The sequence below is a fragment of the Osmerus eperlanus genome, chromosome 20 (assembly GCF_963692335.1).
Source record: "Osmerus eperlanus chromosome 20, fOsmEpe2.1, whole genome shotgun sequence".
NCBI classification, from domain to species: Eukaryota; Metazoa; Chordata; class Actinopteri; order Osmeriformes; family Osmeridae; genus Osmerus; species Osmerus eperlanus.
This window is the reverse complement of record NC_085037.1, coordinates 1,819,443-1,835,509: the sequence shown is the minus strand read 5'-3', so window position 1 is coordinate 1,835,509 and position 16,067 is coordinate 1,819,443. Positions and strand designations below refer to the sequence as shown.

Sequence of the window (16,067 nt, the reverse complement as noted above, 5' to 3'; positions counted from 1 at the left end):
TGAATCACTGAACGCCATTCATAGAAACTCCCCCGTGGGAGACTCAAGTCGCTGTCAGAGCTCACTTCGCGTAGTCAAAGTGATTCTGTCATAACCACCAAAAAAGATAGCCCAGCATTCAACCAACTTCTTCGAACTGACAAATACATTTATTCAGGTTTTGTTTGTTGTGGATAAACACATTTTTTTCTTCTTTACAAATATATTGAGTGTACATTTTTTACGCGCAGTGGAGTTTTGAGAGAGCGCTACCATGGACAGCGCTTTTAACCGATTGGACGCCGCGGACTTTTTACAGATTTGGCAGCACTTTGATGTTGACGGTAGGATTAATGTCTTGATTTATTAATCCTGGTTGCTAACTCTTTGCAAAATTGAATATAATTCGTTTTTGACCGAATGTATTCATATTCGAATATTGTGTTTGTCTATTTAGATAACGGTTACATTGAAGGAAAGGAGTTAGATAACTTTTTTCGACACATGATGAAGAAACTTGGGATGAGCGTGAGTACAATATTTCATAACTTTGTCATGCAAAACATCAGTATCCACAAAAATATCTTAAACCTCCCCCCTATTTCTTTTCTCCCACTTCTCTCTCTCTCCGTCCGTCTTTCTACAAAAAAATACTTTCAAATCATTATCGAGTGAAAGAAGATGGCGCATATGTGAAGTTATTGTTTTTCCCACTAAGGATGACATTTCGGGAGAAAAAGTGAGGCGACTCAGAGACAGGTTCATGTCCGCTTACGACATCACATCGGACGGCCGTCTGCAAATACAAGAGGTGCCGCGTCCTCCTCCTCTTCTAAACGAATTTATTGATCAAGTTGGGGATTTATAGATCTAATATATACATTTTCCAGTTTTGATATAATCAAACTAGAAAATACACAAATACTCATGGGTAATCAGTCGATGTGTCTCATCCTACAGATATTGATCCTAGGCTAAGCCTTTGTATAGCGTTGCTTACTCTGAGAACTGGCTTACTGGTGTTTCCTAGCTAGTGACCCTGTCCATCAAACCAGATTGTGCTTGTTCACATATAAGACATGTGGTGGCAGGATCTTAGTAAAAGTTGACAGCCCTCCTTTGTTGGTACTGGTGTCTGATTGGCTGTTTACCTCTGTCAAGCTGGCCACCATGATGCTTCCCGAGGATGAGAACTTCCTGTTGCTGTTCCGCCGAGAGACACCATTGGACAACAGTGTGGAGTTTATGAGGGTGAGGTCAAAGGTCAGACATAAACTTGCAACCTTATGTAGATATACAGTACACTGTAAGTACAGGTAGGTGTTGAGTTTTGATATTATTTGCATATCTATGGATCCCTAGATGCATGTATTCAAATACACCTAAAGAATACAATGAAAGTATTGAACAGCATTCACTGCATGAATTGCGTGAGTGATGTTGTATTTCTCTCAGATCTGGAGGAGCTATGATGTAGACAGCAGTGGCTACATCTCAGCTGTAGAGCTCAAGGTACAAACCTCATCCTCAAATATCATAAAAAGTTATGAAATGTTTTGCCTCCTTGTCTTAACTGGCCCCTGTTGAATTCCTGTGGACTTCCTGTGTATCTGACAGAGTTTCCTGCAGGACCTGTTCCTCCAGCACAAGAAGACCATTGGCCCTGAGAAGCTGGAGGAATACACAAGCACCATGGTAACAAGCCTTGCCCCCTTCTCTCCGCCTCCGCTCAGGGATTTACAGCAGCTGTCAATCACCTCTGGGTCAAGTGCTTGGTTCTCAGTAGTATTTAGCCTTAGCCAATCGTCTTCCTCTCCCAGATCACAGAGCTGACGTGATTGGCTTGTGGCAGAGGTAATCTGAAGTGACAAGGTGTCAGCACAGTGATGATCAGTTTAGTGGTTGTCTACGTTGAACATTTTAGTGACATTGAATATTATATAATAATTATGATATTATATTAGACTGTACTTTGTTATATTAGGAACCTAATATAAAGCCATATTCAGTCTGGATGCAGACAGAGAGATTGTGACTAGAGAGTTGGTCTCCTAAGGATCTGAAGAGGAGGACATCAGCATATAGAACATCAGGGTTGTAGAGAGTGATATAATACTTAGCTGACCACAGACTGTCCTAAACTGCACTCTGTGAGACTAACGTAGATCTAAAGGCTGTGAATATAAATATAAATGTTTGGAACTAGTAGAATATTACAGTCGTAAGAAATATCTGTAGCATCTTCAGCACTGCGCTCACCTCATGTAATCGTATTACATCTACATTTCTTCCGCTAGATGAAGATGTTTGATGGGAATAAAGATGACCGCCTGGACTTGAATGACCTCGCCAGGTAGAGATCCACTCATACCATCCTACACCCTGAATATGGAACGTCTTTGTAACAATAGCAGCAGAACCTTCTGATTCTGTAGGTCTCTTCAGGTGTTCTGTGTAGAACCTCAAACCGTATAATAAAGAGCTGGAAAGGGAGCCTAGAATGTTGAACCTTGAATCTTCTTTTTTTGTTAGAGAAGGTTCCATACAACAGCTTGTTTAATTGATCTACTCTTATTTTGCACTTGATCATTGACAGCACAGGCTTAACCAGGTCTTTCTGTACTCTACAGAATCCTGTCTCTGAAAGAGAACTTCTTGCTGAAGTTCAAGATGGACGTAAGTCGAGAAGGTTCTTGATGTGGGAGAGGGGAGGGGGAGGTGGTTGCATGGTGGTCACCCTCTGTCTGTTCCAGGCCTGTAGCCAGGAGGACAGGAAGAGGGACTTTGAGAAGATCTTCGCTCACTACGACGTCGTAAGTCATCTTAAGAAACTTCCAGGCCGTTTATTTGCCTATTCTGCCTGCAATACTGTGATGTCATGCTGTTACTAATGCCATGTTGTGACAGGGATGTCATACTGGGATTGTAATTTTATGCTGTGACTGTGATGGTGTATTGTGATTGATCTCATGCTGTGAATGGGCTGATCCTGTGAAATCATGCTGTGACAGGGATGTTATGCTGTGATGTCATACTACGACTGTGAAGTCATGTGACTGTGATGTCATGATGTGACAGTGATGTCATACTGTGACTGTGAAGTAATTACGTGACAATTGATGTCATACTGTGACTTTGAAGTCCCGCTGTGACTTTGATGTCATGCTGATCCCCCAGCTGGAGAGGGTTAGATGCTGTTATTCTTTGGAACTTTCCAGTCCTGTTACCGTACGACTACCGCCTGGTAAGCTTTCATTCAAATCTAACGTGGCACACCTGAATCTAATCATTGGTTGTTGTTTACAGAGTAAGACAGGAGAGCTGGAAGGCCCAGAGGTGGATGGGTTCGTCAAGGACATGATGGAGCTGGTGAAGGTACCACAGTAACAGCTCCTCACACTGAGTAGAGGTTTAGATCTGTAGATGAGACAGGGTTCTCCACAGTAACAGAGTTAGGGTCTAGACAAGACAGGGTTCTCCACAGTAACACAGAGTTAGGGTCTAGACAAGACAGGGTTCTCCACAGTAACACAGAGTTAGGGTCTAGATAAGACAAGGTTCTCCACAGAATCATAGTTCGTTCTAGATCTTTATAATGTTTGGGTTAGGTTCAAAGCCTGAAGAGCTCAACATTATGAATGAGAAGCTTTTGTTGAGAGACTAAATAAGGTGCCTCAGACATAATACATTCTATGATAATTGTAGGACATGTAATTTAAAGGAGGGGGATAGTTATTATTAAAGGAGTTGTACATGATGTTAGAATGTGTTATGAGCAGTCCCTGTGATTGTTCACAGCCCACGTTTTGACGTTTTGAGCAATGTTGAGTAGTTATGAACTGGCTTGAGAGCCGACTCACTCTCCATGTGACCCCCAACAGCCTAGCATCAGCGGAACAGACTTGGATAAGTTCCGGAAGGTTCTTCTGGGCCACTGCGACATGAACGGAGACGGAAAAATCCAGAAGAACGAGCTGGCCCTGTGCCTTGGCCTCAAACTCACCTAATGATCCACTGGGGAACGTGAGGATCCGGCGACCATAATAACTTCCTGTCTCCCCACTGTAGCTAGCGCCGGAAGATAACAGCTAACTCGTTGCCGTGGTAGCATGCAGCAGTAGCTTGTTGACAGCCAAAGAGCATTGCATTGTGGTCCAGGAAGTAGAAGTGGAAGCAGAAAGTAGAGGTGGTATGATGTGAACTCTTTTGGTCATCTCATAGACACTCAAGTAAAACATCAATTTTGTGATTTGTTGTTACTTTGTTGATGTTCCTATCTGGTGTGCAGTAAGTCTGTTTATTGTATGTATTTCCATTTTTTTGTAAAAGCCTATACACGGTTTCTCTTCTCACTATAGCTTGAATATACATTACTTGAAAACATCCACACTAACTGTGTGGCGATAACATCTGTGATAAGTTATGTGATAGCAGTGATATTGCAATGCTTGCTGTGTTGGTCTCATGGATATTGAATCTAAATTATAATAAACAATTTCAGATTGACAGTTTGTTTAGTGAGTATGGACATGTGATGCCAGTGACTGGCCTTAATGTAATGTATTTGCTATTGTGTGTCTGTACTTTTGTGACATCCCTGTTTTTAGGTAAGAGATCATATATAAAGCTCATTCAGCTTCAACAATAGTCTCCAGTCTATGTTTTCACCAGTGTGTACAATTGAACCAGTTTGTCATCAAGGTCTAAAACCACAAGCCAATCATGTGAATCCAAGCAGCTTTCACCACAATGGCATGATGTCATGCATGTGCACTTGCACACAGTGTAACATAGTAGGTGTCTTTAGGGAGTCAGGTAGCTGAGCGGTTAGGAACTTGGGCTAGGTTGCCGATTTGATTCCCGGCTGTGCGAATAATGACGTTGTGTCCTTGGGCAAGGCACTTCACCCTACTTGCCTGGGGGGGAATGTCCCTGTGCTTACTGGAAGTCGCTCTGGATAAGAGCGTCGGCTAAATGAGTAAATGTAAATCTTTAGAAAGGGAGATTGAAGGGACCATTAGCTACCATGATAGCAGTCCTCACAACAGTTGAGCTCCATGATGGCTTTCTCAGATGTTTATTTCCTCCGATACCTAGAAACCACACCATTCACATGGCAGCTATGGCGCTATGGAAACGTATTGAGCTGCAAAGCATGTAACAGATCCAAAGACAAACACCAGACCATGTGTAGTTAAGGGGCGTGGGGCTTTAAAAGGTTTTCTGAAGTCTGTATGTAACATATGAATTTAGCTTTTATCCAAAACCATGTACAGTGTAAACCTGAAACCTCTGGATCTGCACTTAAAACACTCTACCATTGAGCCATACCTATCCTATTGTCTACTCTGTGCTGCTGTTTGGTCAAATGCAGGGAGACAAATGTCTCTCCTGAGAATTAACTCTTCACCTGGTGTTGTTGTTGAGCTGTGCTACAGCTGAAGGAACCACATTACAGTAAGTACCATTAACTGTTACTGCATAGCAACAAGGTTACATTAACTACCATGTCACTAAATAGCATTAAAGTCATACATTAACTACTATGCGACAGCAAATCAACACTTGACACTAACATCACATTAACTAGGCTACTATGTAATTACAAAGCAATAAGGTTATACTGACTACAATGTAACTACATAGCAATACCTATAGAAACAACACTACAATTACATAGAACTTGCCGTGTAATTAAATGGCTTAGCGGGATGGGTTAGTTCCAAAGGAGGTATAGTATGAAGGAGTGGATGTTGTAAAGGGGCAGTAGAAGGTTGTGTTACCATTACAAGATCAATGTTACCACCCAATTACCCCTGGAAAGACCAACTACCCCCATACCAAGTTTCACTTGTGTAATAAATAAACTGCGATGAAGTGTAACTACATAGCAGGTCCTATTTAACTACAATGTTGTTACCACATGTATTACTATGTGATTACCTAGGAACAATATGTGAAGGATGAGAAGCCCATGAACTTTTGGATATTTTATGGAAGCAAGTTTCTATTGAACATCGCTAGCTTTGGCCAATTGAATGCATTTTGGTGGGTGGCAGGTTAGCTAAATTTGGCCTCTAAGTGGATTCGTGTCTCCATGTGGTGGTTGGTTGCCATTATGTGGAATTTCCGGATTAAAACCGGATGAATAGAGTTTCATGACACGTCGTGTGATAACTCGGTTTGACAATTGTTCAGACATTTATTTTATTTCATGGAGTGACAGTCAGCCACCGGTAGCGTTGAGCCAATTTAGGATCCTGTTGCTATAGGTGATGAGATCCATACTTCCACGTTGCGGTGATGGTGCTGACGGTGACGTTGTTGTCTCAACGTTGAAGCATTCAACCTGGGTAGTTCCGTGGTAGTTGTAACCTTAATGTCAAATGTTGCCGAGCAACCAGACCAGGCTTGCTTCTACATCTCACATCCTAACAGATGCTGGGAGAACAGGGAGGAGGAACCATGCCCACTAAACAGCCACTTAGAGGCAGAGAGAATTACAGAGGACAGCTGTCTTGAGGTTAATCATTATATCAACTAGCTGCCCACTGAAACGGTCCCGTGGTGCCTCTGCAGGGTATGGATCCAATCAGCCGGACAGGCACCAGTCATGGCGGTCAAACGTGGTTTCCTCTTGGGACGCGTGGAGAGACGAGGGATGAGCGGAGGTTTTGAACTCTGATCAGTCTGACGGAAGTGGGTGCAGCTGAGCAGCTATTTGTGTGAAGCGATGAGGAGGAAGCAAAGCTAGACGCTGCTGCTTCATCTGCAGTCTGAAAACGACGAGTCAAACGTCAAACGCGACACTTGCGGCAACGCAATCTCAGAGTCTACTGTGTCGATGTGAACGCAGGGTGCAGATATCACACTGGACACTCTCCTACAGTCCTGGCTTACAGTACAACAATGGATTTAGCCAACTATTTATCAATCTATCTTTCATCCAAAGAGAAGCACAGTGAGGGATTTGAAGCCTCTCTTGGTAAATGCACAGTTAAAGCCATCACTCCTAAACACTCCTGCTCTGGTACAGCCCTGGTTCACAACCCTGGGACGGCTCCAGGAATGGGCACCATTAAAACGGGTGAACCAGCCCCAAGGTGGGCCCTCCCCCACACATCCACCCAGCCTGGGTTACCCAGCTCTCCCCCACACACCCACCCAGCCTGGGTTACCCAGCTCTCCCCCCCACACCCACCCAGCCTGGGTTACCCAGTTCTCCCCCCCACACCCACCCAGCCTGGGTTACCCAGCTCTCCCCCACACACCCACCCAGCCTGGGTTACCCAGCTCTCCCCCCCACACCCACCCAGCCTAGGTTACCCAGCTCTCTCCCACACACCCACCCAGCCTGGGTTACCCAGCTCTCCCCCACACACCCACCCAGCCTGGGTTACCCAGCTCTCCCCCCCACACCCATCCAGCCTGGGTTACCCAGCCCTCCCCCACACACCCACCCAGCCTGGGTTACCCAGCGGAGAGGTGTGTCCTTGCTCACTCGCCTGATACCCCCCACAGGTGGTTCCCCCTCCCACAGCTTTCTGACAGCTGCTATCATCCCTGGCAGGGGTGGGGGGTAATCACACAGATGCCCCCCCCCCACCCCTCCTCCTGACCCCTCCACCCCAGTCATTATCTGTTTCTGTCCCTGTGGTTAAACTGACAGTCCTCCCCCAGGCCGCCAGCCAGCTGTGTGTGTGTGCGTGACTGTGTGTCTGTTTGTGTGTGTGTGTCTGCATGTAAGTGTGTGTGTGTGCATGTGTGTGGTGAGGGAAGGAGACAATCACAGAAGGCTTTGAGTGAGGGTGCAGGGAGGGGACAGTGATACAGGGGGTCACAGGGGGTGATGAGGAGGGGGGGGGGCAAGGGGGAGACATGGGGAGATGGGGGTGACATGGGGAAGTCATGAAGGGTGGTGTGTGTGTGTGTGTGAGAGAGAGAGAGAGAGAGAGAGAGAGAGAGAGAGAGAGAGAGAGAGAGAGAGAGAGAGAGAGAGAGAGAGAGAGAGAGAGAGAGAGAGAGAGAGAGAGAGAGGGAGAGAAAACAGACCGGACCGACAGAGGACAAATTTAAGTGGAAGAGGAAGGAGAGAGGAGAGAGGAGAAGAGAGGAGGATCATCCACATTCACATCATCCACAGTCTTACTTCATAACAACTCTAACCTCATTCAGCCTAGACACATCTCGCATCTGCTCTAGATGGAGTGTCTTTTAATGGTTCATCCGTCACCGAGGGACGCATTTCCTTTCAAGTTCTCTCACATTTAAACATAATGAATTAGGATGCAGCGCCATCGCCCTCCACAGGCAGCTTCGAGAAACAGCTACAACTCAGTCAATGGAGACCACTCTGACTGGTCGAACAGACCAAAGGAAAATAAACGAAACTACAGACGCAGCAGAAGCTGCAGAAGCTTTTAAAGTTAATGATCGACGGTTAGATCTATGTACCGACGATTCTGCTGTACTTTCTATGTGCTTATTCGTATGTCTGTTAAATCTATGAATAAAATGTAAAGTCAATATTAAAAGGTGTCAATGGATTAACCCGTTAACTGCAGTTCGTAGGAGTGACGCCAGGCGGCACTGTTGCCACAATGCAGATTTCCTTAGATACATTTGATGACGTACTCCTCTCCAACGTTTACATTTCCAACATCATGATGGTGAGTCAAGATGGCTGTGGGATAACGGTGGACTTTGGGCGTAGATAGACAAGCAAATGAGCTCCATTAGACCGACATTTGTTTTGATCTGTTCTCCATTTAACGCGCACCACCGTCGTAACTAAGGGGATTCGGGCTGTGTCTATTTCTCTAAAAGCAGCTGATTTCAGCATGCTGTGTAACGTTGTTAAGTGATCTTGGTAAGTAAACCACGCTACGAGCTACTGTATCTGTCTGTAGAGAGTTAGTTAGCTGCTTTACTAGGCTAGTTAGCTAGCGAACTTAAGCCCATCTGAACTAGTCAGCTAGCTAGTTGGTATTACAACATAGCATATGTTTAGATGTAGTCTATCTAGCCTGGCTAGCTAGGTTTCCCGGCCTCGACTGTCTTGTAATGCTAGGCTACCTAGACAAGCTAAGCTAGTTTGATAGCGAGTCTACCATCTTGCCTGTTGGTAACGAGCCAGCTGGATCATTGAAAATTCAACTTCAAATTTAACAACAATACTTGCTAAGTTGTGGTTGTTTAACATTTAGACATGGTGAGTTCGTCTCTTTTATAAACGTACAGTACATTTGCTAGCTAGCTAGCACTACATAAACTAGCTAATCTACCTAGCCGAGTGTTTCCCGTTCACAGACAGTTTAACCTAGCGTTGTTGTGGAACATAGCTTGACTATCTGGCTGGATATACTATTTACATTATCGTCAGAGTGCCGGGTGGATAAACAAATTACCCAACAACAGAAGTTGTTTTCCAACGTTAGAATATAGTACTGAAGGAGTAGCAAGTCTAAATGTTCGCCCCCCATTGTTTGTAGGCTAATTGATAGGCGCTGTTCATTTTTGTTCCATTATTGTGCCCCAGACTTTGAACTGTAGATTACAAACCCCGAGGTCATGGTGTAACTGTGGCGACCCCCACTCGCACGTGTATGGGGAGGATGGAGAGCGACTGCCGGATTCCAATGAGCTGCCTGCGGCCGCGTATCCTGGCCCTGCACGCTCTCTTCTGGGGACTGGTGTCTCTCAGGTGGGTGGGAGGTCGTCATATAGGAACGTAACTACGGGTTCTGTTGCTATAAGTGCGTTATATCGTTCTATTAGGCCGTTCTAGTCATGCCCTAGTGCCAACACTGTTGATATTACCAGCTCTGCTGTTTTATTGGTGTTTTGTAATTTCCTCTAACCTTTGACCCTGTCTTCTTCAGAGTGTTTGGTGCAGCTCTGCTGAGTGAAGAGAAGGCCTCAGGTAGGTGCACATTCTCTGGCCTCTCACATGAAGGGCTGGAGATGCATTGCTGCAATGCATGTAATATTGTCGTTGAGATGTTACTGCTGTTTTGTTGTAACTTAGAGGTGGTTGTTTTGCTGTATATTTTACGGGCGCAATGTGTATGTCGCTTTGGATGACAGGCGTGCACACGCCCCTAGAGGCATGCTCCCATCTGTGGCGCTTCCTTTAATCAGCTGCCTGCTCCTCGCCACAACAGGATGATTGTTCTCTGAAATGTGGCGTGTCATCGTGTCACACACTCTCTGGGTTGTCTTTAGAAAAAGCATTCATCGGTGGATGAGGGATGATGTATAGAGGGTTTGTTTTCCAGATATGATCTCTGGGGGTGGGCATAGCTCAGTGGTAGAGCTTTTGATGAAAGCATCTGCTAAGTGAATACGTGATTATGATGCAATCCCTTGTCTTGCGGTTGGAATCCCCCCTGTATGTTCCTTTGGATAGAAGTGACGTAGAGTCTTCCAAATGAAGATTATGAGATGCTGTATATCTTTGAGTAACGGCGCTGTCTCTTGTCCTGTGTTCCCCAGTGGCCAAGCCTGTTGGCACCCCCTGCTGGCTGGTTGAGGAGTTTGTGGTGGCTGCAGAGTGCTCGCAGTGTAATGCCTTCCAGTCGGTGAGGCATCTCTCTCGCTCTGTCTCACACACGCGCTCTGTCTCACACACGCACACAAATACAATTCCTCTCTCTGTCTCACATACACACACACTCTCTTTCTCGTGCTCTTTCTCCCTCTCTCTGTGTCTTAACACACACACACGGTTTTTAGCCTTTGCTAGAAGCATGTCATCTTCTCTTGGAGCTGTGCATGCAGTGTGTGTGTGTGGAGGGCTTTAACACCCAGTGTGTGTAGCATCAATATAAAGGTGTGTGTGAAGGGCTCTAACTGTGTGTGTGTGTGTGTGTGTGGCATCAGTATAAAGGTGTGTATAGAGGGCTCTAACTCCAGTGTGCTTCCTCCAGAAGTCATGGGCAGCATGCACGCTGACTGGATACGTGGAGAGGATCAACTGCACCAAGTCCAACAGGGACGAGTACAAGAGGTGAGACGACTGGTTTAGACTACAGATGGAGTTAGTGGAGATGAAAGCCTATGCGTGATGTGTGTTAACGTAACGTATGCCCCCCCACCCCCTTCTCCCTGGCTGTTTCTCCCCCCTAGCTGCCGGTCATCCCTGCTGGAGGAGCACCTGTTCTGGAAGTTTGAGGGGGCGATGCTGGGCCTGACTCTGCTCTCCGCCCTGGTGGTGGTGGTCCGCCAGCGCTCCCTGGACCGGCTGGCCTCCGAGAAGGTCCGCAGGCAGATCGAGTCCATCTAGAACCCGGAACCAGGACCAGAACCACCAGAGTCTCTCAGAGGGGGGGGGGGGGGGGGGGGGGGGGGATCAGTTAGCCCTGTTGTAGAGGGTAGGACTCCTACAGACTGTAGGATCTAACAGCACAGTCAGACCCCAGTCTGACCTTAGAACTGTTTATATCTCCAGTGTGAATCTGACCTGAGGACTTTCCCAGCCTTGACACCAACCCTTCTAGAACCTAACAATAGGTATATCACCAATGAAATGCCAATAGTTCTGGAACCTGGACTGCAACCGTGCTAGAACCTAGAGGCCGAGTGTTCCAGAACCTAGACATCGATAGTTCTTGATGCCGGAAGGTTCTAGAACCTAGATGCCAATAGTTCGGGAACGTGGACGTCAACGGTTTTGAGACGGACAGGAGAGCTGCTTGGTGAGGTTGGGAGCTTAGCGGCGCTGCTGGGTAGAGATGATGGCCGGCAAAGAGGAGAAACCTTCTGGAAGAGAACTCTTCTCCAGCTTGGACGACGTGTGCACAATATCAGCTTTGGGGATTTTAATTATATATATTTGTTTTTCCCCAGAGTAAGTTTTGTGAAAATTGGTTTAAAAAAAAAAAAAAGAATGTGACGAGACATGGTGCATGTCGGTTATTTGGATTTTCAGAGAGGTTTAGACTTTGAACCTGGTGTTGAATGTTCCCCCAGACATGTAAACACAAGTTGTATTTATATTCTCTTTCAAACGCACCGTTCCTGGGAAGAACCTGACTAATCACACAGGACTGTACGGGTGAAAGCACACTGCTTCCCCTCCTGGCTATCCAGTTAGTCAGGTCTGCCTACTGAGGACCAGTGGGTTCTTGGAGAGAGTGTACAAGCCATGGACTAACTACTGACACTTGGGCGCCCAATGGGTTCTAAATAGAGGCTTTATGGGAGTGGGTTATCGCACAGTGTTATGTCGTGAGCTTTATTCAGTTGGGTATCCACACAGTTTCTGGGGGGTGGGACATCTAATATGGTTTCATGTTAAGCCTTCTGAATAGGTTTAATCTCACCAGCTTTTGGTTTGTAAAGCCATGGATAGGACAACAATCACTTTCTAGATGTAAACAGGAAACATTTTAACTTTAATTCACTACAAGATTTCTGCTTGTTATTGTTTCATTTTGTTTACTTGTGTCACTTAGATCCCCCCCCCCAGCCTGTCCTTGTGACAAGCAGAACTTGGCTCCAGAAGTCAAAAGTCAAACCAATGTGTCACTTCAGGTCACCTTGTTCCATAATGCTCTATGTTGTCTATTGCAAGATATGTAAAGACTTATCCCTTCATCTACATCTTGGTGCTCATCGCTGGTTGACTTGCATTGCAAAACAGACAGGGCTTGTTATCATTGGATGAATATGTGATGATCCTGGTGTTATCACAGTGTTCCACCTGATTACCTACACCAAGCAACCATGACCTATGGGTTTTGCCAATTGTCATTGTCAGGCTCTGAGCTCGAGAGGAATCGCCAGTATTTTCTGACATTGTTCACTGATGTTTAAAACGTGATTTTATCATAGTTTTACGTTTCGACTGTAAATAATGTATTTTTATGAAAGCGATGTGAGATGCCAGCTGCTGACTCGAGATGAGAATTATGCAGAAACAATAAATGAGATCAAAGGAAAACAAATCTGTCTTTTTGGGAGATGTTATCTACAAAGCCAGCACTTTCTGTCAATTTATTTACATACCTAATACCAGGCCTGGATTGGTAATCTGGCATACCGGGCAAATGCCCGGTGGGCCGCCGCACTTGGGGCCGATATGATATTTAATATATAAATCTTTATATATATATTTTTCTATTTCATAAACTTAAAATTGGCCAACGACCGGCCCATTAAGCACGGACAGCGGCCCATTGGTTCATTTTCCATACTGATACTGGGCTGGCCCAATCACATCTCTTAACTCTTTTGGTGTGCTGGTGGGTGGTATTGGTGATTGTGGTGGGCCGGTCTGAGCAAAAATGCCAGGGCCATTTTTTTTGTCCCAGTCCAGCCCTGCGTAATACGGACATGAATGGAAACCAAAGATGTACAAATCAAAATAAAACTTTATTTGTATAGGCAGGCCCGTAAAGATTACCCCCGCAGCCCCCGCACCGCGGGGGGGCCTCGCAGGGATGGGGGGGGTGGCAGGCCCCCCGTTTTTTTTTTTTTTTTATCCAATTTGAATTACATGGGATGTCTTATTGTCTTGTCTGTGTATCCAGAGTTGATATAAAAATAAAGGAAAGTATATTTAATTGTGCTTTCTTTGTTAGCTAGGTAAGTGACATGACGAAGTAGGTCAGATGGTCACACAGACCGGCGAGCCCGCTGCAAATAGGTAGCTAACTGTAGCGTAGCGTAGGAAAAATGAAACGCACATTTAAAAGCGGTGCCCAAAAGCTGCATTCAAAACAGAAAATTTCTGAATTAAATGCCAAACTTCCCAAAATTACAAATTTCTTTTTCGACCAGCCGGTGAAGGATGCACTCATCTACCAGAAGAGACAGGTATTGTACTGTTTGCTATAGCTAACATTGCTGAATGTGGTGGCTGAGCGGTGAGGGAATCGGGCTAGTAATCCGAAGGTTGCCAGTTCGATTCCCGGTCATGCCAACTGACGTTGTGCCCTTGGGCAAGGCACTTCACCCTACTTGCCTCGGGGTAATGTCCCTGTACTTACTGTAAGTCGCTCTGGATAAGAGCGTCTGCTAAATGACTAAATGTAAATGTAAATTGCTGTACCACGTAGCTAACGTTAGCCTATACTTTGACAGCTGTACTGCTCTGTCTGTGTTGTGCTTCCTAGCGTTAACAGAGCCTCCTTTCCAAGAGCCAGGAAAATTAGCCTTGCTCCTTTATTGACTTCCTATCACACTGACAACATTGAAATGGAGTGGGGGAAAAAAGAGAAAGTAGGAAAAAGTGCTTAATTATAAAATATATTACATAACTGACATTATTAGCAAACATGATAACGTAACGCTATGCGACAGTAGTATCGTGCAGTTGCAGCGATTGCGTTTGACTATTTAAACATACAAAAAACATAATCAAAGTTACAAAAAGTCATTGTATTTCAGTTATATACATATTATGATCGTGTAAAACGTACAGTCATTGCTTTCTACAAGATTCACACGACAAAATATGGCTCCATTTATGATTTAGCGAACACGCTAATAATAAAACACAACTCCATACTATCAAGTGTGCCTGATGTAGCCACGGCCATCAAATTATTTCTGACAATACCCGTGACTGTCGCAAGCGCTGAAAGGTCATTTTCCAAGCTGAAACTGATCAAAACATATCTCAGAAGCTCCATTTCACAAGAGAGGCTGTCAGGTCTGGCCATCCTTAGCATAGAAAATGAATGTGCGCGCAGTTTAGATGTAAAGAGTGTGGTAAAAGACTTTGCACACAGATTTGCTAAAAGGGGGGGGGGGGGGGGGCTCTCAGGCTTATTCTGCGGGGGGGGCTCATGTGTTTCCGTTACGGGCCTGTGTATAGGCCTACTTCTTTAATAAGCAAGGTCGCAGTTAAGTTTCTATCAACATGCAGGATTTTGATAAATTGATGCTTCCAGAATCCCTGTTACTATTGGCAACAGCAGCGTTCATGTTACGTGTAAGGTGCAGTCGAGGTCAGAGACTCCGGAGGAAGAAGTGGGAACACCGGGACCCGCGCGGGCAGCGGCAGACCTGACCGTGCCTGATCTCTCTCAACCCCGTGCAGAACTTTCCCATGTTGCACTGCAGAAGAGAACACAAATACTATATGGGCTGGAGATAAGCTACTATGATCTCTAAAACGTACCTACTTTCACACAAATCGTTGCGGGGGTAAACGGTTATTGTTAATCTGTAAGGGTTTCTCAACCCTGTGAAGTTTTGGGGTTATACTAGAGATGTTTGGTTTGACTGATACTAAAGCCACGAGATGTCGCCATAACCCTACAGAATCAATTTGAGGACCCCCGTTTGCACGCAGGGAGCTTGGCTGAGGTGGAGTAAAGGGTTAAGGATCAATAGAATAGAGAAGACACATACCAATATGGTGATTCTCCTCCTGCGGAGCCGTCGACATACGCCAGGAAGACGGTTGAAGTTCTCCCTCAGCTCGGCCCACGGCCTCCGGTGAAGACTGCCGTTTCTCGTATCATGGACAGGGATACCCAACGGCTATGCAAGACAATAAGGATCTGGTGAGGAAACCTTTAAACAAAAGTGTTTGTCTTTATATTATAATTCAATGTGTATAAGTAGGTCTAATTATAACAAGTGTTTTCAAGTAGCCAATATTGACCAGCTCGTGCTCTCGGGGATTTGGGCGCGTTTGCGAAGAAGGAACCGGTTCTGGCAGGCTCGTCTCCACTCCGCGGGACAGAAAGTTGACCAATAAAATCGAATTCATTATGAGGAACATCATTGTGAACATTGACACCAATTGAACTCTTCTCCGTCAGCCCGTGACGCTTCTCGGTTGATATGGCACCAACACTCAGGCGTGCTCCTCGTGCGCGAAAAGTCCTACTGCGCGTCACAAGACGCTGTCCAAGGTTCTGAGGAGATTTCGAATAAATATGGTCAAGTCGATGCAAGTTCATTTAGGCTACCAACTATATTTCCATCATAATCCAGCTCAGACGTGAAACAAAAAAACCTTCCCGAATGTATTGGGTGTGCAGGTGCGCTAACACTTCTAAATGTGTCTTCTCGCCCACACAGTAGTCTTTTCCGTGTTGTAAACGGATTTAATGGTCACATGGGTATAAGGT

At 45.3% G+C, this 16,067-nt stretch overlaps 3 protein-coding genes across 4 annotated transcripts; 2 read left to right on the top strand and 1 right to left on the bottom strand.

Moving 5' to 3' along the window:
• The first annotated feature begins 48 nt into the window (after positions 1 to 48).
• LOC134041031 (secretagogin-like) lies at positions 49 to 4,585 on the top strand. The gene is made up of 11 exons (XM_062487266.1): positions 49 to 323; positions 437 to 507; positions 698 to 790; positions 1,141 to 1,230; positions 1,435 to 1,491; positions 1,597 to 1,674; positions 2,277 to 2,332; positions 2,610 to 2,655; positions 2,733 to 2,792; positions 3,286 to 3,354; positions 3,861 to 4,585. The coding sequence occupies exons 1-11, from the start codon at positions 254 to 256 to the stop codon at positions 3,984 to 3,986; spliced, it is 816 nt and encodes a 271-aa protein (XP_062343250.1). The 5' UTR covers positions 49 to 253; the 3' UTR covers positions 3,987 to 4,585.
• Positions 4,586 to 8,615: 4,030 nt separating this feature from the next.
• On the top strand, positions 8,616 to 11,316 carry jtb (jumping translocation breakpoint). Of its 2 annotated transcripts, none has more exons than XM_062487365.1 (6): positions 8,616 to 8,848; positions 9,518 to 9,682; positions 9,861 to 9,901; positions 10,474 to 10,559; positions 10,911 to 10,987; positions 11,107 to 11,316. In XM_062487365.1, the coding sequence occupies exons 2-6, from the start codon at positions 9,585 to 9,587 to the stop codon at positions 11,261 to 11,263; spliced, it is 459 nt and encodes a 152-aa protein (XP_062343349.1). In that variant the 5' UTR covers positions 8,616 to 8,848; positions 9,518 to 9,584; the 3' UTR covers positions 11,264 to 11,316. The 2 variants fall into 2 exon arrangements, with proteins under 2 accessions (XP_062343349.1, XP_062343348.1); XM_062487364.1 differs by having other exon boundaries at positions 10,908 to 10,987.
• Positions 11,317 to 14,799: 3,483 nt separating this feature from the next.
• Positions 14,800 to 16,067, bottom strand: si:ch211-191i18.4 (uncharacterized protein LOC799350 homolog). The gene is made up of 3 exons (XM_062487370.1): positions 15,596 to 16,067; positions 15,340 to 15,471; positions 14,800 to 15,042 (listed from the first exon to the last, which is right to left on the bottom strand). The coding sequence occupies exons 1-3, from the start codon at positions 15,725 to 15,727 to the stop codon at positions 14,935 to 14,937; spliced, it is 372 nt and encodes a 123-aa protein (XP_062343354.1). The 5' UTR covers positions 15,728 to 16,067; the 3' UTR covers positions 14,800 to 14,934.

Bases quoted from the DNA above. Each gene is read 5' to 3' on its own strand.
- LOC134041031 (XM_062487266.1), top strand. From the start codon at position 254: ATGGACAGCGCTTTTAACCGATTGGACGCCGCGGACTTTTTACAGATT. The intron at 324-436 runs GTAGGATTAATG...TTGTCTATTTAG, and splicing joins GCAGCACTTTGATGTTGACG to ATAACGGTTACATTGAAGGA. The intron at 2,333-2,609 runs GTAGAGATCCAC...TGTACTCTACAG, and splicing joins GACTTGAATGACCTCGCCAG to AATCCTGTCTCTGAAAGAGA.
- jtb (XM_062487364.1), top strand. From the start codon at position 9,585: ATGGGGAGGATGGAGAGCGACTGCCGGATTCCAATGAGCTGCCTGCGG. The intron at 9,683-9,860 runs GTGGGTGGGAGG...TGTCTTCTTCAG, and splicing joins TGGGGACTGGTGTCTCTCAG to AGTGTTTGGTGCAGCTCTGC. The intron at 10,988-11,106 runs GTGAGACGACTG...TCTCCCCCCTAG, and splicing joins AACAGGGACGAGTACAAGAG to CTGCCGGTCATCCCTGCTGG.
- si:ch211-191i18.4 (XM_062487370.1), bottom strand. From the start codon at position 15,727: ATGTTCACAATGATGTTCCTCATAATGAATTCGATTTTATTGGTCAAC. The intron at 15,472-15,595 runs GTCAATATTGGC...TGTCTTGCATAG, and splicing joins ATCCCCGAGAGCACGAGCTG to CCGTTGGGTATCCCTGTCCA. The intron at 15,043-15,339 runs GTATGTGTCTTC...TCTCTTCTGCAG, and splicing joins GGAGGAGAATCACCATATTG to TGCAACATGGGAAAGTTCTG.